The 26,368-nt window shown below is 35.2% G+C and overlaps 2 protein-coding genes across 2 annotated transcripts; both read right to left on the reverse strand.

Moving 5' to 3' along the window:
* Window positions 1–7,877: 7,877 nt before the first annotated feature.
* Window positions 7,878–10,997, reverse strand: LOC145640206 (protein FAR1-RELATED SEQUENCE 5-like). The gene is made up of 3 exons (XM_081691509.1): window positions 10,800–10,997; window positions 8,903–10,178; window positions 7,878–8,488 (listed from the first exon to the last, which is right to left on the reverse strand). The coding sequence occupies exons 1-3, from the start codon at window positions 10,995–10,997 to the stop codon at window positions 7,878–7,880; spliced, it is 2,085 nt and encodes a 694-aa protein (XP_081547635.1).
* A 2,951-nt stretch (window positions 10,998–13,948) lies between these two features.
* LOC145639009 (WD repeat-containing protein PCN-like) lies at window positions 13,949–21,531 on the reverse strand. Its single transcript, XM_081690107.1, has 11 exons — window positions 21,236–21,531; window positions 20,980–21,123; window positions 20,590–20,884; window positions 20,448–20,511; window positions 20,223–20,336; window positions 19,859–20,021; window positions 19,366–19,522; window positions 18,650–19,239; window positions 17,128–17,309; window positions 16,060–16,320; window positions 13,949–14,623 (listed from the first exon to the last, which is right to left on the reverse strand). The coding sequence occupies exons 1-11, from the start codon at window positions 21,395–21,397 to the stop codon at window positions 14,299–14,301; spliced, it is 2,457 nt and encodes an 818-aa protein (XP_081546233.1). The 5' UTR covers window positions 21,398–21,531; the 3' UTR covers window positions 13,949–14,298.
* Between the last annotated feature and the right edge of the window lie 4,837 nt (window positions 21,532–26,368).

Here is a 26,368-nt window from a genome sequence, read left to right on the forward strand (position 1 = left end):
AATTGAACTTCCTAGGAAATTGTAAGTAATGAACTTCCCCCATTTTATAGAAAGTGGAAATTCATGGGATTTCTGAGGAATGATGGACCGCTACCCGGTACAGGTCGCGTGTCGCCCAATACCAAGTGACGGCACTTTTTTTTTTTTTAAAATTTAAATCTTAAGGTAAATTGCAGTACTTAATAAATAAATAACAGTACTTGATAAACTAGTGACATTACATTCATTTCAAATAACGATTTACACAGATTATTATTATATTTCAATTTGATAATTTATATGACTTTTATTGGTACTAGAAGTGTTAAAGCTGAAACCCTTAGTATTGTAGATCTTCATTTGTGGTTATTTTATTAGTTTTAGGTAATAGAGGAAGATAATATAGGTTTTAAAAATTTTAGTAACACAATCTTTGTAACACATATTTACACTCAACTAATGTACAACTAGAACTACAATAACAGCCACTGGTTACACATAACGTACCATTGACTTAAATATTTTGGAAACATTTGGTGTCAATGATATCTAACCTTGTTAAAGAGGATCAAAATGAAACATTGTGGAATAGGAGCCGTCCAAAGTAAAGTAAAATAATGGGCCCAAGTCATGGAAATTCAATGCGGGAAAATGAAAATTTTCCCCCAACATTTTACCGCCAATGTTGTTCCTATAAATAGGCAGCAACCTTACAAAAGAAGACATCCAAAACATCATACTCTCAACAAGGTGAAAGTATGTCTATAAGTACAACCGGAAGGTCTTCCCAAGCAAGGGGAACCAACTTTAACAACTCTGAAACCGGGATATCATGGGTGGCGGCAAAGAACTGTAATTGTGGTGGTCAGTCAATAGCGGAATTCCGGATATCTCTTTCGGAAGCCAATCCCCGTAGGCCTTACTACAGCTGTAGAGCTTGCAACTATTGGCAGTGGGCGAAGGAAGAGGACCTCGTTCGAACAACGAATGCGGTTGGCTTTCGTATGATATGGCAAAGGATGGAAGAGTTAGAAAAAATCATTGCCTTGTGTATCAAGGTCGGCATAACAGCAGCCATTGTACTGTTTATGGTGTATCTTAAGAAATGAATTAGTGGGGTTTGATTATGTATGGTAACTACTCTTTATGGTTAGTACTGGAATTAGGATTTGATTATGTATGGTAACTACTGTTTATGGTAAAATTACCCATATATTATGTTAATTAAAGTTTATCCGTAATGTGAATTGTTATTTTTAGTGAGTTATTATAATGTCATACTATGCTTTTCTAATCTTATTTGTACTTACGTTTAACCTTGTGAGACATACTTATTCGGACTCAAAATTCAACAATGCATCTATAAATGCTTTTCTAAAGGGAATCTGTATTTGCTAAACTAAAATTTACAACTTGGAGGTTAGGTTGTTTTTTGTACTTACGTGCTAAAATAAAATTGAAAACTTGGAGGTTAGGTTGTTGTTGTTAAAATAAAATTTCAACAATGCAAATTTTATGGACTCTTAGGTGTAATTTGAAAAAAAATGTTTATATGAATCAAAACCAAAGCCCAAAGTCCAAACCCAACCCAAAGTCCAAACCCAACCCAAAGCCACAACAATAAATGTTTAGGAAACTAAAGTACCTTAAAAAGAGCACAGCTTCACCATTTTTGAACAATCAGTGAAACACAAACGTACCTTATTGTAACTGTTATTGTCCTCATTAATAAGTACATTCCATGAACTGGTAACTTATATTCATTAAGTGATAGTGTTGTATATTTGGAGTATCAACCCGAAATATACAAGGGATGAACCAAGATAAGTAAGACTAATGAACCAAATAGCTTCTTAGCTACAGTCACACCACTAAGAAACGAAATGGATTCCTAAGATCACAAGCCAACTAGTAGCCTAAACTAGCAGCCTAAACTAGCTAACTAAGAAAAGGAAACGAAATTCCAAATCCAAGAATTTCAGGTTTTGTTTCTAATCCAAGAAACGAATGTAAGACAAGTTTTTTTAATGTTTGAATGATCTCCTTTCTCATTCACATTTGCTTGCTATTTATAGTAAACAAGCATCCTTAAGTACAAGCTAAACTAAGTGAGATGTCAGCCCACTTGTTACACGCCTAAGCTAAGCATCAAAACAGATTTTGTGTCTAGATACATTAAAAACAGATTTTGTGTCTAGATACATTAAAAACAGATTTTGTGTCTAGATACATTAAAAACAGATTTTGTGTCTAGATACATTAAAAGTGGTGGTCACAACCTCCTCAATTAAGCCTCAACCAAGCAGCAAGTAAGAAGCAAAACAGCCCCTTAATTCACGCCCAATTCAACAGCAAAAAGAAGTGTAACTCCTCCTTGATTCAAGCCTTGGATCAAGCTTGGATGTATGTAGACAAGAGTGTATTTGGACGCCTTTTGATGCTCAAATGCTGAAATGACGCCCACTTGGATTGATAGTTTGCAACTCCTCATTGAAGCTGATTGTAACACCCAAGTTAAATGGCTGCCTTCTTGTTGTATCTTGTACTTGTACTTCATGTGAATGTGACACTACATTTTCGAACTTTAACAAGCTAAAGAAAACTTAAAGAAAATAAAACTAATTTGTAAACTTAAAATAAGACTAAAGTTTACAATTTATTCAAAGCATAAAATGAACTAGATTGAACTAGTTAATAAGAACAACAAGAAACTCAAAGGATTGAATATCTTGCTGCACCTGGATAGAACGCATAGCACCAATGCATGATTCTATGTCTTGAACTAAAGAAACGTCCATAACCAAGTTGTTAGGCTTGGCTACAACATTCCCCCCTTCTTGAAAAGAGTTTGCCCTCAAACTCGGCAACTCTTCAAACTCATCGTAGTAAGGTGATAAATCAGCCACATTAAAGGTGCTAGAAACACCATAGTCTCCGGGCAACTCAACTTTGTAAGCATTATCATTCACCTTTTCAACAATAGCAAATGGACCATCACTACGAGGACTAACCTTAGAAAAATAACTTGGGAAGTGAAAAAATGACACTTCTCTAAGTTACCATATAGTTGCTCACGAGCAAGGGCTTCAAAAACCTGTTGCAAATGCCTAGCATGCTCTTCTTCTTCCCTACTATACACCAAAATATCATCAAAATAGACTACAACAAATTTACCCATGAAAGGTTGCATAACCTGATTCATAAGGCGCATAAATGTAGATGGTGCATTAGACAAACCAAATGGCATCACAAGCCACTCATAGTGGCCCTCCTTTGTCTTGAAAGCGGTCTTCCATTCATCTCCTTCGAAAATTCGAATTTGATGATAGCCACTTCTCAAATCAATTTTAGAGAACACTTTAGAACCATGCAAATCATCAAGTAAATCATTCAACCTTGGAATAGGAAACCGGTACTTGATAGTGATTTTATTGATTGACCTACTATCAACACACATTCTCCATTCTCCATTTTTCTTAGGTACAATCAAAGTAGGACAAGCACATGGACTAAGAGACTTACGAATAAGACCCTTTGATAACAATTCCTCCACTTGTCTTCTAATTTCCTCGGTTTCTTTGGGATTGGTTCTATAGGCTGGTTTGTTTGGGAACATGGATCCGGGTACAAGATCAATCTTGTGTTGGATGTCACGCTTTGGGGGTAATCCGTGAGGGATATCTTTGGGGAAAACATGGGAATAGGTTTTGAGAAGAGAGGTGAGGAGTGGGTGGTTTTCTTCTTTGGACGGTTGAGAGGGGGTATCAAGTTGGCTCAAAATGAAGTGTTTGTGAACTCTATATTCATGGAATTCAGATTTTATGAGAGTGGTGAGGGAAGTGGGAGGCGTGGGTATGGGGTGATCATTTTTGAGGATTAAAGGGGTAAGGACAATTTTCTTTCCGTCCTTAGAAAAGGAGTAGGTGTTTTTGTAACCATCATGCATCACACGCCTATCAAATAACCAAGGTCTACCAAGTAAAACATGACATGCATCCATAGGTACAACATCACACCATAATTTTTCCTCATAAGTTTTACCAATGCTAAATGATAACAAGACTTGTTGTGTGACATGAATCCCTTTACTATGACTTAACCATTGAATTTTATATGGTTTAGGATGAGGGATAGTTTTCATTTTCAACTTGTCTATCACAACTTACGAAGCTACATTGGTACAACTACCTCCATCAATAATCAAAGTGCATACCTTTCCACCAATGGTGCAACGAGTGTGAAAGATTGCCTCACGTTGCAAGCTCCCTTCTTGGTCCAACATATTGCTAAGCGTACGTCGAACCACCAAGCATTCTCCTTCATCCGGACCTAGGCACGCATACTCATCATTCTCTTCAAGATTGCTGTCCTCTTCAACCTCTAATTCGTCCTCCTCTTCATACTCTACCAAAGTAACAATTTTTTTATTTGGACAATCACTAGCCATATGTCCAAGGCCTTGACACCTAAAGCATCTTCTTGGGGCTGGATTTGGGTTGGAATTTTGGGTGTTTTGTGAAGGTGGTTTAGAAGTAGGCTGATTGGATGTGGGTTTGAAAGGTGGGAAATTGGATGTTTGCTTTCTTTGGGGAAATGAGGTTTGAGATGCAAAACGTGATGATTCACTTTTGCCTCTTGCTTTTTGTTGCTGCTCAATCTTATGTGCTAAGATAATGAGCTCTTCAAGGGTGGTGTAAGGGTGTAGTTCGGCCACATTGGCTATTTTTGGGTCAAGTCTACCTAGGAACCGAACCAAAGTTTGAGGCTCATCTTCCTCTACTCCACACTTCATAACAAATCCTTCAAACTCCCTAGCATATTCCTCTACTGATTTCGTACCTTGCTTAAGGTTATGGAATTTTGAAAAGTTTTCTTGCACATAGTATGTGGGAAGAAACTTTTGTTTCAACAATTTCTTCATCTTAACCCATGATCTCACTTTTTCTTTGTCTTGCCTTTCCCTCTTGGCGCACACACTAGCCCACCAAGTTGAGGCATATTTCCGTAGCTTCAAGGCCACAATTTTCACCTTTTTCTCTTCCGGTGTTTGCTTATAGTCAAACACTCTCTCCACCGTTCTTAACCATTCTACAAACTCATCAGCATCGAGTTTGCCATCATATTCAGGAATGTCTGCTTTTATGTCATTATTAGGCCGTGACCTTTCTCTTTCATGAGAAGGTCTATCATTGTGATTGAAATTAGATTCACTCAATTCTTCATCACTATGATTGGGTGAGCCCTCTTTTTGATGGCGCAACTTAATAGAAAGATCTTTTAACTGATCTTGCAAGTATTGCATTCGTTGCTCCATATCTACTTTCTCTTGTGCAACCTTATTGACATATTCTTGCCAATTAGGGGGTGGGATGTCGGACATGGTTTGTGTTTGGGGTATGTGTTTGGGTATGTGTTTGGGTATTTGTTTTGCTAGATCCCCCTCCTTCTAGCGCCAAATGTTGTATATTTGGAGTATCAACCCGAAATATACAAGGGATGAACCAAGATAAGTAAGACTAATGAACCAAATAGCTTCTTAGCTACAGTCACACCACTAAGAAACGAAATGGATTCCTAAGATCACAAGCCAACTAGTAGCCTAAACTAGCTAACTAAGCAAAGGAAACGAAATTCCAAATCCAAGAATTTCAGGTTTTGTTTCTAATCTAAGAAACGAATGTAAGACAAGTTTTTTTAATGTTTGAATGATCTCCTTTCTCATTCACATTTGCTTGCTATTTATAGTAAACAAGCATCCTTAAGTACAAGCTAAACTAAGTGAGATGTCAGCCCACTTGTTACACGCCTAAGCTAAGCATCAAAACAGATTTTGTGTCTAGATACATTAAAAACAGATTTTGTGTCTAGATACATTAAAAACAGATTTTGTGTCTAGATACATTAAAAACAGATTTTGTGTCTAGATACATTAAAAGTGGTGGTCACAACCTCCTCAATTAAGCCTCAACCAAGCAGCAAGTAAGAAGCAAAACAGCCCCTTAATTCACGCCCAATTCAACAGCAAAAAGAAGTGTAACTCCTCCTTGATTCAAGCCTTGGATCAAGCTTGGATGTATGTAGATAAGAGTGTATTTGGACGCCTTTTGATGCTCAAATGCTGAAATGACGCCCACTTGGATTGATAGTTTGCAACTCCTCATTGAAGCTGATTGTAACACCCAAGTTAAATGGCTGCCTTCTTGTTGTATCTTGTACTTGTACTTCATGTGAATGTGACACTACATTTTCGAACTTTAACAAGCTAAAGAAAACTTAAAGAAAATAAAACTAATTTGTAAACTTAAAATAAGACTAAAGTTTACAATTTATTCAAAGCATAAAATGAACTAGATTGAACTAGTTAATAAGAACAACAAGAAACTCAAAGGATTGAATATCTTGCTGCACCTGGATAGAACGCATAGCACCAATGCATGATGCTATGTCTTGAACTAAAGAAACGTCCATAACCAAGTTGTTAGGCTTGGCTACAACAGATAGCTTCCTAGTATTCAGCTGCACCTCACCAGGTATCAGTAACAACTCAACATAATGTACATACAGTGGTACATTAAGATGTTTTAGTGGTACATTTAGATGTTTTAGTCGTACCCCCCCTTCTGCATCTCAATTATAAACAGAAATGGATCACTTCATTACTCAGTTGTACCTATAATTGTCGTAGTGGAACAAAAACTTAAACAGTATTACCATTATTTAGAAGCTAAAGTTCATCAGAGAGTTAAAAAATCGCACTGAAATGATGTAAGAGTTAGCTGACATCTATGTAAGTTTTCGACTTGAAATAAGCTTAGCAAATTTTCTAAGGTCAGAATGCTTCATCAAATGCTTACACCTGAACAAATGCTTCCCATCAAATGCTTACAACATTTTTGCTACAAAAGAATATTAATCTACCAAATGAGATCATACATTTCTGGTGACTTTGCATACATTGTCCAAAAGTCCAAGACCCAAGATACAAATACATCCTACATGGTCCTCTGTGATGAATGTGGAGGAGGAGTCACAGGAGTCACAGGAGGCTGCGGTCGGGGTAGTATGGAAATGTAGCCGCGTTGTGTTGATGCAGCTGACTGTTGAGATGTAGGGGTCTGCCAACCTCCTACAGGAATCTGACCATGAGGAAATTGATGATACGGAACGTAATAACCATGTCGAGGAGAAATTTGGGAGCCAAAGTACTGCTGACCTCTACCTTCAACTGTTGTAAAGTACCCAATTGATCCATCCCCATCCAACATTTGAATCCCACCAACACAGTGAGGAATGTATGGAACCATATCTTGCATATTTTGCGCAGGAACATCCTGTTAGTTTAAAAGGAGATTAGATAAAATACAGACATTATACAAACATTCTAAGTAACGAAATAAATAAACATTAACCTGCACTGGTGGAGGTGGGGTAACTTGGGATTGAGAACCATTCTTGTTGTTCTTCTTGTTCTTCCCCTGATTGTCCTTTGTTGTCTTCGCTTTCTTCGGTTTCTCAAGGCATGACTTGTACCTAGAATCCGTGGGTCGATGTGCAGGCCTCTTTGGTATAGGAGGATCTCTCACATGAACAGCAGGAACTTCTTCACCTCCTTCGCAGCTCCCATGTCTTTGAGTGGAGGGGGTTGCTTGCTTTTCAGCACACACAGAAGAAGGTGTTCCCAACACACCTTCACCTTTCTTCTTCTTTGCAAGCATGGTAATCTTTTCCTCTACTTGCATTTCAATTAATTACATAGCTTGTATCACAAGAGAAGTAGTTTCTAGATGAGCCGATGCTTTCGAACACAAAGGACCAAACCGCACCATCATTTTGTCGTACCTACACACTTCTTCAGTTTTATCCGGGTCATGGTAGCATACCTTAACCCGAGTGTGTTTTCATATCACGTCTTTTCTCCACCTCCGAAGAATGTACTTGTCTGGTATTTCATAGAAGTTGTTCCTCTCGAACACCTTAATGATATGGCGACAAATAATCCCATAACATTCAAAATATCGGCACTCACAAGATACATCCTTCGTTGACCTGTCAAACACAAGTTTATACTGTATTTTCCTCTTTGACGGTATTTCTTTGTTGCTTTTTTTTGGCTTAAACCAAACTCGGTCCTCCACAAAATGCTCAGTTACATTGTCTGAAACATGTGTCCTATGAATCTCACTCACATACATAGTACGATTGCATTCACGCTGAACCTCCTTAAATTTGGCATCCGTGTAAATCTTCTGAAATATCAACTCAGCCGGAAAATCAGAGTATGTCTGACGCAAAAACCTGTCATTGTTGTCATCCGCCCTTTTCTCACTAAGGCATCTAACCTCCAAAGCATCACAATACCTCTCGACAAACTCGGACAATAAAGTATGCATACTTAAATAACCATCAAAAAACCTGTGAATACTCTCAACCCGTTGAGTTGTTTTCATCCCAGCCCAAAACAAATGCTTCAAAAAAGCGGAAACCCACATATGACGTTCCTTATACAACCCTTTAGCAACAAAAATATATCATTCATAAGTTGAAGTGAGTAACAAAAACTAATTGCACCACACAGCAAATTATTAACTAACTCCATACTACCCTTAAAACTAATATTTCACAAACAAACACAATATGGTGTTACATTTGGCAAAAAAAAAAAAAAACAAAAAAAAAACACAAACAAACATATGCAGAGTGGGCAAGTGCTCCAGACCCCTGTACATTAACATGAAACTGACCATAACTTAAAATGATATAAATAGGGAAATGAAAATGATATTGTCTATTTTTGTAACAAAGTCTCTAATCACTGTCAATTAGCACTCAATACTTCATTTAAAGTGATTATACTTTAACATACTAATGCATAAAGGACAGAAAGGACACACACTAATGCATAAAGGACAGAAAGGACACACACCTTCTAGCCATTCATCTCCTTCAACATCATGTTTGTTCATAACTTCGGGCCAATTAGCCTCAAACTCTTCAACATCAAGGCTATCATATATTACATTCTCAAGATCATCATGAAGTTGGGCGTAATTGGAATGCTTCCCGAGTTTCTTACCAAATTTTGAGGTTATGTGCCAAATGCACCATCGATGAGTGGTTCCTTTCATAGTCACCTTCAAAGCTTTCTTCATTGCCGGATCTTGATCCGTTAGAATACTAATTGGTCGCTTTTCACCCATACACCGCAACCAATTAGAGAACACCCACTCAAAAGTTTCCGCGGTCTCGCGGGAAACTAAAGCGCACCCAAACAAAATGGTTTGGCCGTGATGATTCACACCCACAAAATTACAAAAGGGAAGCTTATATTCGTTGGTCAAGTACGTCGAATCAAAACATACGACATCTCCAAACTCCTCATATGCGGCCCGGCTCCTAGCATCAACCCATAAAACATCTTGGAGCCTATTAGACTCATCGACACGATGAGTGTAAAAAAAATTATCATTGTCATCCGTCATCCTCTTCAAGTAGGCAAACATTGCCTTCGCATCTCCTTCTTCAAAAATAATTCTCCTTTGCTTCGCTACTTCATCATGCAAATCTTTTTGGGTGAATTGCATCTCTTCCCTCCCATTTCGTTGTCGGGCCATACAATTGTATATCTTTGCAACCGGAACACCCGCCTTTCGATCATTAAACACTTGTTGAAGTATATGCGGGTTGTCCATCAAGAATTTCTTCCTAAACTTGGTGATGTTCTTGGACTTGCCCGGTGTAGGTGCATGGCCTTTATGCTCTAGCTCGACTTTATCAATTACCCAATCACCACCCTCGTTCACCTTTGCATATAATTTGACCGGGCATTGAACTTTTTTACTCTTCCTTTTAACAACAAGTTCCTCACTTATTTGTGAATCCGAGACAAAGGTGGGACCGGTTTTCTTGCTCTTCCTACCGGGCATACCAAAACACTCACATGTCCATGTGACACTCTTCTTCTCCTTGGCATTAACACCTTTACCTACAAAGGTTCCACTTGATCGAACCACCCCAAAACCTTCTTGCTTCCCGTAATTCCGAAAGTATTCATCTATTTTTTTCCAACTATCAAATACCATTCCAACATTAGGAGGGGGAAGAGAAACCTCTACATTTGCAAACTCCTCAATCTCAAAACTAATGGCCACCGTACTCTTCCCTTTCGTAGGAGTCTTGTAGGACTCTTCTCCAACATTTACCTATTCCACCAAATCAATAATCTATACATTAACACCAAACATCGAAGGATAATTCTACTTTTAACAGACAAACTGTTCAATAATCCTTGCTGCACATATTGGTATGCTACATACTTAAAACAAATACACACTTTAAGCAAAGCATTGAATCCAATAAAAATCAAATATATGGAACAAATACAGAGTAATAAATAACTCAATTCTATATCTTGTGTTCATATATTAAAAGATTACTGTCATTGTTTTCAATAAGAGTAAGAGAAGAAAGTTTTGTATTTAATAAGAGTAAGAGAAGAAAGCCCCTAAAGGCTCCAACTTATTGATAATTAGAGAATGGAGTTTGTTCTACTAATATATGATTATGCCAACACTTCACAGCACTCGTATAATTGGGTTTCAGAAAGCTACACTTAATTCAAGCACAATTAATTGATCCATGTAAACAATTATCATTTATTCGTGCTTAAATTATCTATCCCTCACTCCCCTGTTCCTCTTAATAATGGTCACTCCCCTGTTCCTCTTAATAATGTTAATGTTGATATAATTTAGGTTTTTCATAAATTATCAATTAAATTATCAACAAACCCTAAAACTACGAATTAATGGGTTAACAATTACCTCCTTCAGCAATGCGTCTAAAGCAAACTCCAATTCATCTTCCTCGGCTCTATCGTGCTCCACTTGGTCTTCAATGGTAGCGTTGTTGTCGACATCGTCACCAAAAATGCGGCCGCTACCACCACCGAAGAGCTCATCACAGTCCTCCGTACGGTCTGTTAACACCGGATCCTCCATCACTAGCATCTTCCTTGCCATTTTCGACCATGCAGTCTTGCGCGCCCTCTCTGAACTTACCTCCTCTCAAGCAAAAAAAAATGGAGTAAAAATGGTAAACTAAGAAAAATGGGTTGACTGTGAAAAGTAAAAATAAAATAAAATGAGGACATTGGAGTATAATATAAAGTAAAAAGAAATTTAGTATTACATTGTTGTATTATACCATATACCCGTATACAAGCTTTTCCTTTTTTTTTTTTTTTGCCTAACATCACTTTACACTGACAGTGGGTCCTACTCCGTTTCCTCAAACCGTCGTTCTGTTGGAGATGCATTTGCTAATGCATCTCAAAACTTCATTTCTACTTCCACTAAAATGTCAGATTATTTTGGGATTATTAAAAGGTATGATTATTTTGAGAAGACAAAAAAAAATGTTGGATTATATAAATATTTCTTCAATTTATAGATAACGTAGAGGAAAGGATACCTGCAAAAGAAGAGTAATTGGGATTAAAGAAAGTAAACAGCGCCCAAAGTTCGGATTATTCCATAATAATCCAAAGTTGGGATTATTAAAAGAAAATACAACAAAATTAGGGTTATTTTTTATAGTTTTTTCTTAACAATATTGATTGTCGTTGTTTAACACTTTAGTGTTTTGACCCACACTACAAGTAACCATGCTAGCTGGATTTTGAGAATTGTCTTGTGCAATATCCTTATCAGTGTAATCTGAAGATTGCAAAGCTTGCATCACTAACTTTTCTTGTGATGGTTAGAGAGTCATAAGGGCAGAGATGATGAGAATCAATCCCAAGATCCTCTGGAATCGTGAATTGAGTTATCCTTCACTCTCAACATGCATCACTAACTAGATTATTGGACATCCTTATTTCCATTAGCAATGAAACACGTTCCTCTCTAGTTTCAATAGGATTGTCGAAATTCCCTCCACAAACCATATCATCTGCCTTAAACCAATCTCATTCATGGGCAATTTTTTTAAAAATGTCATTCTCTCTCTAACCACTTTCTCACTCCTCTTTTTCACTTTTTCTTATTGTCATTATTTTTCTACAACTTTTCACACACTCATGAGCTACAAAAAAACCTACATTGTTCTCTCTCTCCTATTTTTTCTCTCTCCTAAATATTACTATCATCACATTATTTTTTAATATGTGTAGGTTTTTTTTTTTTTTTTTTTTTGTTGATTTGATACCATGGCCCATACTACTGTAGCAATTAAATTTTTGCCATTGCTATGGGCATTTGAGAATTTTCTCATGGGCATTTTTTAGCGATCATGAGTGAGAAGCCAAAATTTCCTTTTCTTTTTTTCCAAAAAGTTCTTCTCATGGGCATTTACCCATGAGTGAGTGCTCTAAGGTAAATTCAATTTTTTCCAATCATTCACTAATTCATCAACCATATATAGAATTTGAAGATAGAACTCAAAATTACACTCAATTAGTGAAATGCTTCACATTACCTTTGTCTCAAATTTAAGTTAGACACTATTTTGTGATCAAATTTATACTATATGTATTTAGGAAAATGCTATACATAGCCCTTAGGGCTCCATGTAAGCATTAAATTTACACTTAAAAATCGTAAAAAGTTAAAAAATCATTAAAATATAAAACACTAATTATACTGATTTAAGCGTGTTTTTATCATGAATTCCTAATTTAATACAATTTTCAAAAGTGTAATTAATACTTATATATAACCCTTAGGGCTAGAGGGCTACATATAGCATTACCTTATTTTTTAATATCATTTTAGAACAAGTTAAATTATCAAATGTTGATCATTAATTATCACATAGTATAACATTATTTGGAGTTTATAAATGAAATATTATTAACTTCAAATCAAATTTTCTTACAAATTAGCAAAAACACACAATAACAACCAAATAATAATAATAATAATAATAATAATAATAATAATAATAATAATAATAATAATAATAATAATAATAATAATAATAATAATAATAATAATAATAATAATAATAATAATAATAATAATAATAATAATAATAATAATAATAATAATAATAATAATAATAATAATAATAATAATAATAATAATAATAATAATAATAATAATAATAATAATAATAATAATAATAATAATAATAATAATAATAATAATAATAATAATAATAATAATAATAATAATAATAATAATAATAATAATAATAATAATAATAATAATAATAATAATAATAATAATAATAATAATAATAATAATAATAATAATAATAATAATAATAATAATAATAATAATAATAATAATAATAATAATAATAATAATAATAATAATAATAATAATAATAATAATAATAATAATAATAATAATAATAATAATAATAATAATAATAATAATAATAATAATAATAATAATAATAATAATAATAATAATAATAATAATAATAATAATAATAATAATAATAATAATAATAATAATAATAATAATAATAATAATAATAATAATAATAATAATAATAATAATAATAATAATAATAATAATAATAATAATAATAATAATAATAATAATAATAATAATAATAATAATAATAATAATAATAATAATAATAATAATAATAATAATAATAATAATAATAATAATAATAATAATAATAATAATAATAATAATAATAATAATAATAATAATAATAATAATAATAATAATAATAATAATAATAATAATAATAATAATAATAATAATAATAATAATAATAAATAAATAAATAAATTAATTAATTAATTTATTAAATTAAATTGCACTTCAGTAAAGGTTAAAGTTAAAGTGAATGCTAAAACTTCTCAGCTTCCAAATACATAGGTGTAGAATTTTTTTATTTTTTATTTTTGAAAGAATATATAGGTATAACACAGTTAAGGTTATTTTTTTATTTAATAAGAAAAATATCAAATGAAATAACGAAGTCAAAAAAAAAAAAAAAAAAAAAAAAAAAAAAAAAAAAAAAAAATCATTACAATGGAAAAATATCCCAAAGTGGTTCTTGGAACCCTATTTACAGATGCACTAAAACTGCAGCCTAGATGAAGTCTGACAATAAAATCATACCCCTTTCTAACTAGAAAATGTGACAACATAATGTTAGTGAACATAATACACAACACGCTTCGTAACCCAAAAAGGCACAGAAGTGATTACTGCAACACCAAAATTGATCGCCCCAACAAGGCCTAACCCTGGCAAACCACAAAAAAAAAAAAAAAAAAAAAAAAAAAAAAAAAAAAAAAAAAAAACCCTGATCGCTGAGTAACTCGTATACCAACACCTGTTTGTGTAAACGAACTCAAGTACCATATATGTGTTTGTGAATTGGTTGGCTACTGAAACTCTTAACCACCTCCAACCACGGTTTTTCTACGACAATAACAGAACTCTTTGAAACATGACCAACAAATAAAACAGGATGTTTAAACTGGACGAATTCAAAATTCCGTCTGCCATACAGCTTTATGTACATATCAGGCTGTTGCAACTTGCGCTTCAGCCTTCCATTTGAGTTTAAAAGCTTCTTTGAGACAGTGTCCAAACCATTAAGCATTTCGGTTTTGACCAAGTCACTACTATCATCCCGTTCAACAGGCATTCCAAAGTCAATCAAACACATCGCCCTGCAATAAAAGTTCGTTTATAGTCAGACCCACAGCTTGTCCACCCCGTCAAACATAGAAGCACAAAGCCAAAATTTAGATGACTGGTTTCAAATAGAAGATGATAACTACAGAGTACTTAATTTTAAAGAAAGAACTACTACAATAAGCCATGCTTAAGGTTATTTGTAGCAACACAAGACCAAGAAAAAAAGTGTAGCTCATAGTTCTGTTCTTGACGTAATCCTTATAGATATAGGCATATAGCACAGGGAGAATTAATCATCTCCCATCACAACAGGATCATTGTCATCAAACTTGATCTCTCCAAAAATTAAACGCATATTATCTGTAGACAAGCATCCTACGTTACTTTCAGTAAACTCTATAGCTAAACATTTAATTAAGTTATTAAATCTGTTTTGAGGTTCTAGGCAATTATTAATTACTTTCTAAACAAAGCCATGATATCTTTCGTGGCATGAAGAGAACTTTGTCACAAATGGTAGTGACAACACTTATTTATGCTCAGCTATGACATGAATATTCACTATGCAACCTATGAAGCACCTAAGCACGCCGGGGGTATACTCGCTGTGCCTGCAGACGATTTGGATACAGCTAAATTAAACGGCAATCAATAAGAGGCGAGTATGAATCAACTTTTCAACCTACCAAGTCTCTATTACTCATGTTATATTCCTGATTAGATGTTATAGTCCATTAGACCATTCGTAGTTTCATACTACCTCTTTTGTAAAAGCTCTGTTAAGGCATTTACTGCTAGCACTGTTAAGGCAATTGGAGGAAGAGTGCTGATAGATTGTTCATAGTTTCATACTACCTCTTTTTCGAAAGTTCTCAACATTTACTGCTTATGCACGGTTAAGGCAATTGGAGGGTAGGTGATGATGTGGTAAGAGGATGTAAGAAAAAGGTGAATAAACTAAGAGCGTGCAAAAAAGTGGGAAGATGTAAGATCAAGGTAGTAAACACGGGTGAGAAGAAAGGTGTCAAGGAATAAGTCAGTAAGGTAGTAAAAAGAGTTGCCAAAAATGATCTATAACAGAAACTGTTATTTTAAGACATATTAATAATAGCTGGATGTCATTTCCCTTATGCATGCTTCATACACTACGGGAAATTAAGGACGAAGAGTATTATTATCTCCAGAGAAAGTAAGACAATTATTTTGGGATAAACTGCAACCCGCACCAGAAAAGGAAATAACTATTGGTGAAAAGAAAGGTACACCTAAAAGGACGCATAATTTAAAACTCAAACCTTTAACCACTACAAATTATGGACAATTTGTCTAAAGTAGTTCACAAACTACCAAAATTGCAATTCTGAAATCAAGTTATACTGCCCATGCAAAACATAAAAAAGCACACAGCCGTCTCAAGAAATGAATAGAAGCAAGCCAACTTCTAGACAGAAAGGTAAAGGAAACACACCTTGAGCTATAAACAACAATAGATGACAAACTTGCTGATGGTGGAAATGAGATGCCAATAACTTCGCCAGGAAATTCCTGGAACCTCTGAGGCAAAGTGAAAGAGTTTTTTCTTGACCATTCACCCAGTTGTTTGGCCTCTACGTCAAATGCATAAACTTGGTTTGATGATGTTGTGATGACAAGCACATTGTTACTATGGGGAGAGAAGCCACCAGCGGTAACAGAAGCACCATCTAATCTTGATATGAACCAATGTTGTCTGTTTAATGCAGTAAGGAGGATGGTTAGATATACATATAAGAAGCATGCATTGACAATTGCAAGACATAATCAAATGAAAAATGCAGGAAAAACATGCAGGATAATTGTATGCAAATTTATTTTAAGAATTCATCAACATCATACATCACAGTCAGTGTTAGAAAGTAGGGATCATATGCTGGATCACACAAGGAATTCACATATAAAAACATCCAGAAAAGGCAAGCTAATTGCAGCAAAACGAAGCAAATGAGCATTTATTAATAAACTTCACAAGCATTATTGTAAAACATTGTCAAAAAGCACTAGCCACAAGCCTACAATGTGATATCTTTCCTCTCGACGGACACAGATAATGCAGATGTAGCCATCTTTTAATTAGAATAAAATGGAGTATTGCAGAAAAAGAACAGTAAAATTAAGACTGCCCAACAATGCCATTGATTAATCAGAGGTTTTGAGGAATTAGGCTCTTGGTGGGCTCAACTATTCTGCAACAACCCCAGACTAAATTAGATCACCTGGCACGAGCCAAAGACAGCTAGGCAAGTAAGTTAAAGGACATTGTGAGAAGCATCCAATTTTACTGATTATAAAGTATAAAACTACATATCAGAAGCAATCATCCATTCCCATTCCAATAAACCAGGACTAATAATATTTTAGCAGGTTGTAAACCTTTTTCAAAATTAAAAAAAAAAAAAAAAAAAAAAAAAGGGACATAAACTAAGCTGTACTACAATTCAAAGAAACTTACTAATTACGAAATTAACATAAAAAGAAGGTCCACCACACTACTCTTTACCTCTGTATTTCCATATTGAAGACATATATATCCCCAAAGCAATTTACAGCAGCCAACCATTGTCCATCAGAACTTGTGAACAACTTCGTGATTGGAGGCTCACTGGGTGGCGAATGCTCACCTTGTGTCTTACGAGAAGGTGTGAAAACGTGCAACAATTCTGTAGATCCCAAGTCTACTACCTGTAAACAATAGGTAAAAGAAATTGAGCACAAATTGTCTATGCGATACTTGAAGCTCAATAAAAATTCCTATATACAAACAATGCCATAATTTAAATTATCAACAGAACTACCCAGTTTTAAAAGGAGAAAGAGAGAATGAGTGCATGATTAGACCAAATGGAAACTGGCTTTTATTAATAGTTTACCAAGAAAATTGTGAATAAGTAGAAATTAAATTTATTTAATAGATTACCATGGAAATATGGGTGTTATTGAGTACCAATACATTCCCTACAATAACCAATGTTTTAAGTTTCCAAATGTCAGAATACGCTACAAATTCCAAAATGCCACAATATATAACAATAACTATAACATTCCAATGCCACAACATGTTACTATACATTCCAAACGGCGCAATCAATTACAATAAGATCGCATACAAGTACTCCCCCCACTAGAAAACCTCAGGATTTTGCATAATTATAGTTAGTAACTGCTTACACATAGAGATGTGAATAATCCCCAGTCACAATACAAGCATGACTTGATTGAGACAGAAAGCAAGCAAGCCAGACTGGGAAGAAAAGGCCCAAGTCCACTGCAAAGCTACCCTCTACAACCAGCAGTCCAGCACAATGATAAGAAGCATGGAAACTTTTGCAAATATAACTGCTTCTCTTTTCCAAAACTAGGAGCCTCCAAAATCTGAACCTCAAGGAAATTTAGGCAGAAATGTTTTCTATAGACTACAAGCAAATCACGCCCTTGGGTAGCCATTTTAAAACTTGTTCTAGTTGTAATTTGAACTTGGATAACCCTTATCAAAATTATCTTATCTAAACTTGTAAGACATGAAATAGAAAATAAGGTGAATAGAATAGAGCTAAATGTAAGACAATTCTTCATTGGAACCAAACTTTTAAGTAGGTAAGTGATAAAGGAATCCTGCGTCCATCAAAAATCCAAATAGTAGACAAAGAGCTTTTATATAGTTTATAAAACCAACACAGTCAATAATAAGAATGAACTGGATTTGTAATCTCATTAATAATGTATAGGAACTTATTAACAATATAGTCTTATTTATAGATTTGTGCAAGAGTTGTAGCTTTTGCTAGCAATTGAAATTGTTGTCAACAATCATTTACTGAACTATTTTAGCATTCTAAGAGAATACAGAATCACAAACCATCTACTTGTATATGCTTAGCATTTAAAGAGAAATTAAGTTCAATAAATCATTAGTTAGCTACTATGCCTAATTTTTTTTTATGAAAAGTGAACATGGAAAATGAAATAAAATAACCATAACAGAGAATACACGAATATAATGAAAAAGGGAAGGAAGTACTTACATATATTCTTCTATCACTTCCTGCGACAATTAATCGAGATGAATCTGAAGTGAAAGCCAGGGCATGAGCATAAGGCAGTTTGCCAGGAAGTTGTCTTTTATCAATAACCCATGCATTTTTGGAACCTCCACCTCTCTTTAATGCAAATAGTCTTGGTTTGGCATGATTAGAAAAGCAAAACTGCGACCCAGAAGGAGAAATCGCGCTGCAAGTAATCTTTCCAGATCCCTTACTTTTGACACGGGCCAACAAATTAGTTGCTGCGTGTCCACCATTAGCCTTTTCAAGAGCAGTACCATTTCCCAGTTTAAGAGAGAGGATATCAATTCCATTTGAGCCTTGAACTAGAAGCAATGACATCTTGTTAAATACAGAGTTTTGGACCAAATGTACAGGCACTCTTTGAGGAGCAGGGCATACATCATGAGGAGAAAATTTCGTAAATTCATTGGCAGAATATGCGAACATTCTAGTGTCATCACCAGCTGACAGAAGCATTGGAACCCCCAAATTTGCCCACTTGTGATAACTAAAGTCAACAGGCTTTTCTTTTGAGCGAATTCTTTTAACCTTCTCATCCAGGAGCAAATCTGGCAATGGAAAACAGCATGTATCATTAGAGAAGCACCCCTAAAATCTTCAGTACATAGAGGATGCTTACACATGCTCTAACAATCATGAAAAAAGATGCACAGAAGTGAAGCACAAAGACAGACCTTCCTGGCTAATAGGCACTGCCACAGTCAATGCCCTAACATCATGTGTATGAGCACTTCTGCTATCAACAAAAACCCATCTCTTCCTGACTGCAGAAGACAACTTACTACCATGACTGGAGTCAAGAACATCATCAGAGAGCTCGTATAAGATCACCTGTCAAACAATATTAACCTTAGTTGCTGCATAATAACACATATTGAGATTATCTAAAGTGTTGAAAACCTTTCACAAATCAATATTTTACAAACAAAACAATTGCACTAATCTACTGAGGTCTAAGAGTAACTTTCTGTGAATATAATAGTTCCAATTGTCCCTATATTTGCCTTTTAGGGTTATGAGACCATATGGGATGAAAGTCTGAAACAACTTTCTGTGAATATTCCGGACAGCTGTTTAATGAAATTTATACTTATCTACCAACCCAAATAACATCAATCAGAATACACGCAATTTGATTGGTCATCATGGCATTCCAGAGTTTTATACCTTTCCATCAGAACCTGCAGAAAACACCCTATTGTGGGAAGGCGCTGCGGCCAAAGCAAATGAGTCACCTTTGTGAAGAGAATGCGCCTGCAATAGTGTTCCGTGCTTAATATCCCAGAACTGAACACTGCCTGTACTATCAGCACTCACAAGAACCCCACACCTAATCACAGCATATCAATTGAGTGAGTGAACAAACAAAAAAGTGAATATGCTAACTCAGTGCAACATCAAAAAAACATCAATGATGACAATTTTGTAGAGGTAAATGTATGTAATCTAACCCCTAGTCCTACAACTCTACAAGTCAACAACTATTAGATAGTCTACAGTACGAAACAGATTAATTTGGTTCAAAAACTACCTTAGAGCAAGTAATGACCAAACACAAATTTCCGACCCTGCTCCCAAACCTCCAAGACCAACAGTAATCCTATATAGTTCATGAGCGCGTTTTGCATCCCAACATCTAATATACCTGCATATTACAAATGAGTAACATTAGACAGCTTATCGCGTTAGCTAACATGAATTCACAGCATCTTTTCTCCAAATTAAGAGATTATTTTTAAATTAAGGCTTAGCATACCCATCACTACTTCCCGAATAAATAAAATTTCCATCAGTGCTCCAGGTCACACTAAGACCCCGGCCTGTTATAAAACAAAACAGCAGTGTGAATATCCGCAGATTATAAAACAACTAAACAAACAAACACGTAGAGCACTCACCGCTAACCCTAGGCAACGACTTATGGTATGTCAACTCATTAGTATCAGGAATAGTATATAATCTAACACAACCATCATCACACGCAAGCGCTAATCGACGATTCTCCACTTCATGAAGCTCAACTCTACCATAACTTTCATCATCATCGCTACTTTCACTATCATCGTCAATATTATTATCTATCACAACCCCATTTACATTGCTATGAGCATCGTGTTCGACCTCTCCCCATCGGTTCTTTAATGGCTCCACTGCCATTTGCCATATCGAAACGCCCACTGATTCCAGCACAGTCTACCATAACAAAAGAATTAAAATAAAAAATCATTCAAATGAAAAACCCATGTTCCACAATCAAATACAAAGTATAATCTATCAATTAAAAGTACCTTTTGATTCAATTGATAAAGATCCCACTCAGAAACAGACCCATCAATACTAGAAGAAAACAATCTTCCGGACAAAGAACCCTTAGAACTGGTGCGGCACCAAACAAGTGACGAAATTCTCGAATTGGGATCGCCATGAATCGTCTAAAGTTTTCAAAAGCCGCGACATCATCAAAAACAGTGAAGAAAACGCAGAATTTGAACATTTTGCAAAAATTGAAAGAAAAGAAAGAAACAATCACAGAAAAAGTAATACCAATTGGCAGTGCCAGCCGACGGAGCCAGGAGATACGAGCCAAATCTCGAGAGAACCATCTTCTCTAGCGGCGGCGACTTGGGAGTCGTCGGCGCTGGTGGCAAGGGCTATAACCGGCGATGGCTTCCAATCGATACAACTGATTGTGTGTTGTTGCAGCATTTCTAGGCCAAAAACCCAGGCTAAGCTCTGAAGCTTCTAGCTGCTGCTTTAATGGAGGTTTCAAATTCAGGAGATTTAGGAATGAACGCAGCGAATGAAAGAGAAAACGTTGTTATGGGTTCTTTGTCTACTGCTTAGCGGCTGCTCAATATATATATGCTTGTCACTAGGTTAAAGCTTGGGAGACTATGATAATAAACAGGAAATATGGCATTGTTTCGTGATTAGCGGTTAGCTTAAAGCTGACAGCTTATTATATTAGCTACTCTCTCCGTCCCCTTTCATGATTTTCATTTAAGAGGCGTTTTGGTTCACATAGTGGCATGGTTTGGAATCAAAAATGGGGCAAAGGAGAATAAGGAGGTATTGGGTTGGAAATTAATAATACTTAGGGGTCGTTTGGTTCACACGGGGTAAACGGAATGAAATGAACAAAGGGAATCAAAGAGAATGGAATGAAACCCTTTCTTTATACTATGTTGTTTGTTTTTAAAAATCAAAGGCATGGCAATGAGGGGTTGTGCATTGGTGGTAGTGACTTCTCCAACCACTCAACCGCCCAACCACCACCTCACCGCTCGTTGTCGTACCTCCTCCACCATCGCCGCTCGTCGCCACACCTTCCCCACCTCTCGCCTCCCGGAAAACCACCTTCCCCTGCCCACGAAAACCTTCCCCCCGCCCACGAAAAACCCTAGAAACCCATCCTCGTCCCCTTAAAACCGCCGGCCGTCACCTCCCTTACCCTCGAAACCCTAGCCGCTAGGGTTTCGAGGGTAAGGGAGGTGACGGCCGGCGGTTTTAAGGAGACGAGGATGGGTTTTTGTGGGTGAGTTAAGTTTTTCCGGGAAGGGAGAATTCTTTAGAGGGAGGTGCGACGAGTTCTGATTTGGAGATAGGAAGGTGCGGCACCTGCCGGCGAGGATTGGGCGAGCTCCGGCGAAACCCGACGAGGACTAGGCGAGCTCCGGCGAGGTGGTTATGCGGTGGGGGTAAGTGGGTGAGGCAGTGGCTGGTGTGTGTAGTGGTGGCTTAGGAAAGGGAATGGAAAAGGCTAGGGGGGTGGGGAATCAAGATAGAAGGATTTTGGGTAAAGTCAAAAATAAAAATGGGTAAAGGGAATAAAAAAAATGACAAACAAACAGCAACAAAGGGAATAAGGCATATTCATTCCCTTTCTCTTTGATTATTAACCCCAACCAAACGACCCCTTAAAATCATGTGTTTGGTTTAATTCTAAATGGAATCTCATCCTCATAATGCCATGTATTTTGATACCTGAAATTTTTCCTATGGAGGCGGATGCACGATGCTCCGTGCATCCGTTTTCTTTTTAAAAATGCGGAATGAACATTCCGTTATTCAGTAAAGAACATACATTTGTTTTGTAAAGAACATATAACTATTTCATACAGAACATCACATATAGCTGTATTGTAATGAACATATAGTTGTTTTATAAAGAACATATACCTATTTTGTAAAAAAAAAACATCCAACTTCATGTTCTTTATATGTATATCTAAAGAACATCCGTAATATTAATTAAAAACATGATAATTAGAGGTGATCAACTTTGGCCCGACCCGGCCCGATCCAGCCCGAAAATAGGGCGGGTTTAGACAAGCTTAAAAATGCATTTTTAGTTAAAAAAAATCCAAACTCGGCCCGAAAAAAACCCGAAAAGCCCACTACATTTTCCCTGTTTGACACGAGATATTATGTTAAGGCCCAGCCCGACCCGAATTTTTTATCACTTCTAATGATAATATATTAAAATGTACATTATTTTTATTCAACCACCATAATCTAAAGACAAAATTCAAAATAAACAATTAACATATGTCACAAATAAAAGGACATTATTCTGATAATCAAAAAACATGAAGATATAGAACATTATTTAACTGCACATTATGTTCATTACAATTTTATAACATGTTCTTTGCACTTTAACTAGGAATGTTCTTTACATTTCTATACAATGTTCTTTACAATCCTATAATATGTTCTTTTCACTTAAACTAAATGTTCTTTATAATTCTATGCAATGTTCTTTCCGTTTTTTTTTTTTTTTTTTTTTTTTTTTTTTTTTTTTTTGAAGAGATGCACCATGTGGATCGTGCATCCGCCTGCACGAACCATGCATTGTTTGATACCTAAGATAATGGAATGAGTCAAACTCACCTTCCCCATAATCTCATGGGTTTGAGGTATGGGTTAAAAATTCATATTTTTAACAACCAAACATATGGTATGGGTTTTAGGCATTTTAAATTCATACCTCAATACCTCATATCTATATTTCGCAAACCAAACTCCCCCTTAGGTCCTGTTCTTTAGAGCTGCTCTACTCTGCTGAGCCCTGCTCTGCTCTGTTTTGCTTTGCTCTATTTTCAAATAATAATTAATAATAATAATTAACATTGTATTAATGATAATAATTTATAATATTGAATAATTATAATAATTATAAATGTTAATATTTATTAATCATAATAATAATTGATATAAATAATAATAATAATTATCAATAATAATATTTAATAATTCAAACTATTAAGAATTAATATTTAATAATATTATTAATTAGTAATTTCTAATAATTATAACAATTCTTTCAAATAAATAAATAAAAAAAATATTAATAACAATTTCTTTTTATAAACATTTGATATTAGAATCACAATGTGTAGAAACATTTTATGTGGGTATTGATTGTTAGTTCATTGAGTTGAATTATTTTTCAAATCTTTCCATGCAATTTAAGAATTAAAAAAAAAAAAAAAAGGTTGTTTTCAAGTAGTACTTTGTATATCATTTATTATTTTGAGGGTTAAAAATATATGATCAAGACATATTTATAAGTAAAATTATTATTACTCATTAAATCATTTTATTTTAAAATTTTTGTGAAATAAATATAAGTAAACCGTTGTTTTTTATCTTTTTACTATTAACATATGTTAAATATGGTACACATTTGATGTTTTTTATTTGATATTGTGGGTGTTGGTCAAGCTTTTGAGGATGCGTCAAGTTTGTTTTCTGGAACGGTTGAGTTTGACATTTTAGATAATCCTTGTGAGGTCGCTGCCCCTAAACTCATGAAGAAATTGGCAAATATATATTTCACAAAGGTTATCGTTTCTTCATAATCCACCTTTTCTTTGTCTCCTCGGCGGTCGGCATTGTGGAAGTCGCAGCAAGGTGATCACACCTCTGCTTGGCTTCGGGCAATCCCTATTTTTGGATTGGGTCAGACGATGAACGCTAAGACATACTGATGTGTGATGTGTTATCGGATGGGTGTTCCATTGTTCTCTGTCTCGACACCGTGCTCTACTTGCTCTCGGGTTTTTACTGGGGATGTATTAATTCGGCGACCATGCAGTGTCGTGTGCCGCATTATAGGTATTAAACATCGGCACAATATTGTTCGGGATACATTTGTTGATATTTGCTACAGATCTGGGATTTCAGCAAGAAAGGAGGTTGACATAGGATTATCTGGAGGGAATGACGGGGCCCTCAGACCTGCCGATGTGTTACTTTATTCATGGGATCGTGGTCGTGATGTATGTGTCGACTTCCCAAGGTCTTCTCCTTTGACATAGACAGGGCTATCTGACTTTATTTCGAGACAGGTTGTGGCTGATGCGGCTCATCGAAAGTGGGTTAAGTATGAAGCTCATTGTCGTGCGATAGGATATGGTTTCATTCCCTTCTCCTTTTCTTCGCTTGGGGATTTAGAGAAGTAGGTTGTTGCATTGCTGAAGCGGATTCAGCAGTTCTCAACGACGCAAGACACTAGGGCTCGTGCTGCAGCTCATATATTCACTAGAGTAGGCTTTGCTATAGCTAGAGGAGTGGGGGCCCATATTGTATCTCGGCTTCTCACCAATTTATTGTAGGTTGTATGACTTTTGTTTGTGAGATAGAATGATGATGATGATGATGATGGTGATGATGGTTATAGTAATAGTAATAATAATAATAATAATAATAATAATAATAATAATAATAATAATAATAATAATAATAATAATAATAATAATAACAACAACAACAACAACAACAATAACAACAACAACAACAATAACAATAATAATAATATAGGGAAATTTTCTTTTGTAAACCTCTAATTTTTATTATTCTCAATGGTGAATTGTAAAAGAAGTTATTATCCTTGGTGAACTATACTTTAAAAAACTAAGTCATTGGTAACATTAATGGTTGTAATTAGGGATTTTAAGCCTAACCATGGTTAACTAATGACAAATTTGACCCTCTAAACAAATCTGACTTTCCCTCCAAATTGATTTCCTCATCCTTATATATCTTTAATCGATTTTCCCCTTTTTATTCAAACCCTAATTTCATGATTTTCCCTAAATTCTCTAGGATATCATGAAGAACACTCGGTCATCTTCCTCATCTAAGCTAATCACCATGGACAATCGAATTGCTTGGGTCAAGCATGTGCGCTGCAATTGTGTACCCCCCCCCCCCCAAGTTGCTCTATTGATAGTTTCAGAGACCACGAAGAACCCTAGAAGACTTTTTTCAAGTGCAGGGCATGCGATTTTTTCTGTTGGTTGAATTGAAGGAGCAAGATATAATCAAGATTGGCGATGAATTGGAGGTTGAACAAGGTGCTCTTGTTGCTGTTAATTCAAGGCTGGATGAATTGGAGAACTTCATCAAATTAATTGTCAAGATGGCTTTGATTATGTATTTTGTAATGTTATTTGTTGTTGCGAAATGATGAATTAGATTGGGATTAGTATGGTGAAGTAGAATATTGATGTCGAAGGTTATGTATTAGGGGTATGAATTAAAACTAATGTACTTTGTTATGCAAATGGTTGAATGAAATTGGTACTACTACTATGTGCACAATGTATGAGTTGTTGCAATGTCTATACTTAATAACTAGTTTTGTGCCCTGTGCGATGTTCGGGTTGTTTA

The sequence above is a fragment of the Chenopodium album genome, chromosome 7, assembly GCF_948465745.1.
Source record: "Chenopodium album chromosome 7, dcCheAlbu1.1, whole genome shotgun sequence".
NCBI classification, from domain to species: Eukaryota; Viridiplantae; Streptophyta; class Magnoliopsida; order Caryophyllales; family Amaranthaceae; genus Chenopodium; species Chenopodium album.

What these genes read in the sequence shown, in the direction of transcription:
- LOC145639009 (XM_081690107.1), bottom strand. Translation starts at nt 21,397, where the DNA reads ATGCTGCAACAACACACAATCAGTTGTATCGATTGGAAGCCATCGCCG. An exon ending in TCGGCTGGCACTGCCAATTG is followed by an intron (nt 21,124 to 21,235) that starts GTATTACTTTTT and finishes TGAAAACTTTAG; the next exon opens with ACGATTCATGGCGATCCCAA. An exon ending in TGGTCATTACTTGCTCTAAG is followed by an intron (nt 20,022 to 20,222) that starts GTAGTTTTTGAA and finishes TGCTGTGATTAG; the next exon opens with GTGTGGGGTTCTTGTGAGTG.
- LOC145640206 (XM_081691509.1), bottom strand. Translation starts at nt 10,997, where the DNA reads ATGGCAAGGAAGATGCTAGTGATGGAGGATCCGGTGTTAACAGACCGT. An exon ending in TAGACGCATTGCTGAAGGAG is followed by an intron (nt 10,179 to 10,799) that starts GTAATTGTTAAC and finishes TTGGTGGAATAG; the next exon opens with GTAAATGTTGGAGAAGAGTC. An exon ending in AGGAGATGAATGGCTAGAAG is followed by an intron (nt 8,489 to 8,902) that starts GTGTGTGTCCTT and finishes TTGTTGCTAAAG; the next exon opens with GGTTGTATAAGGAACGTCAT.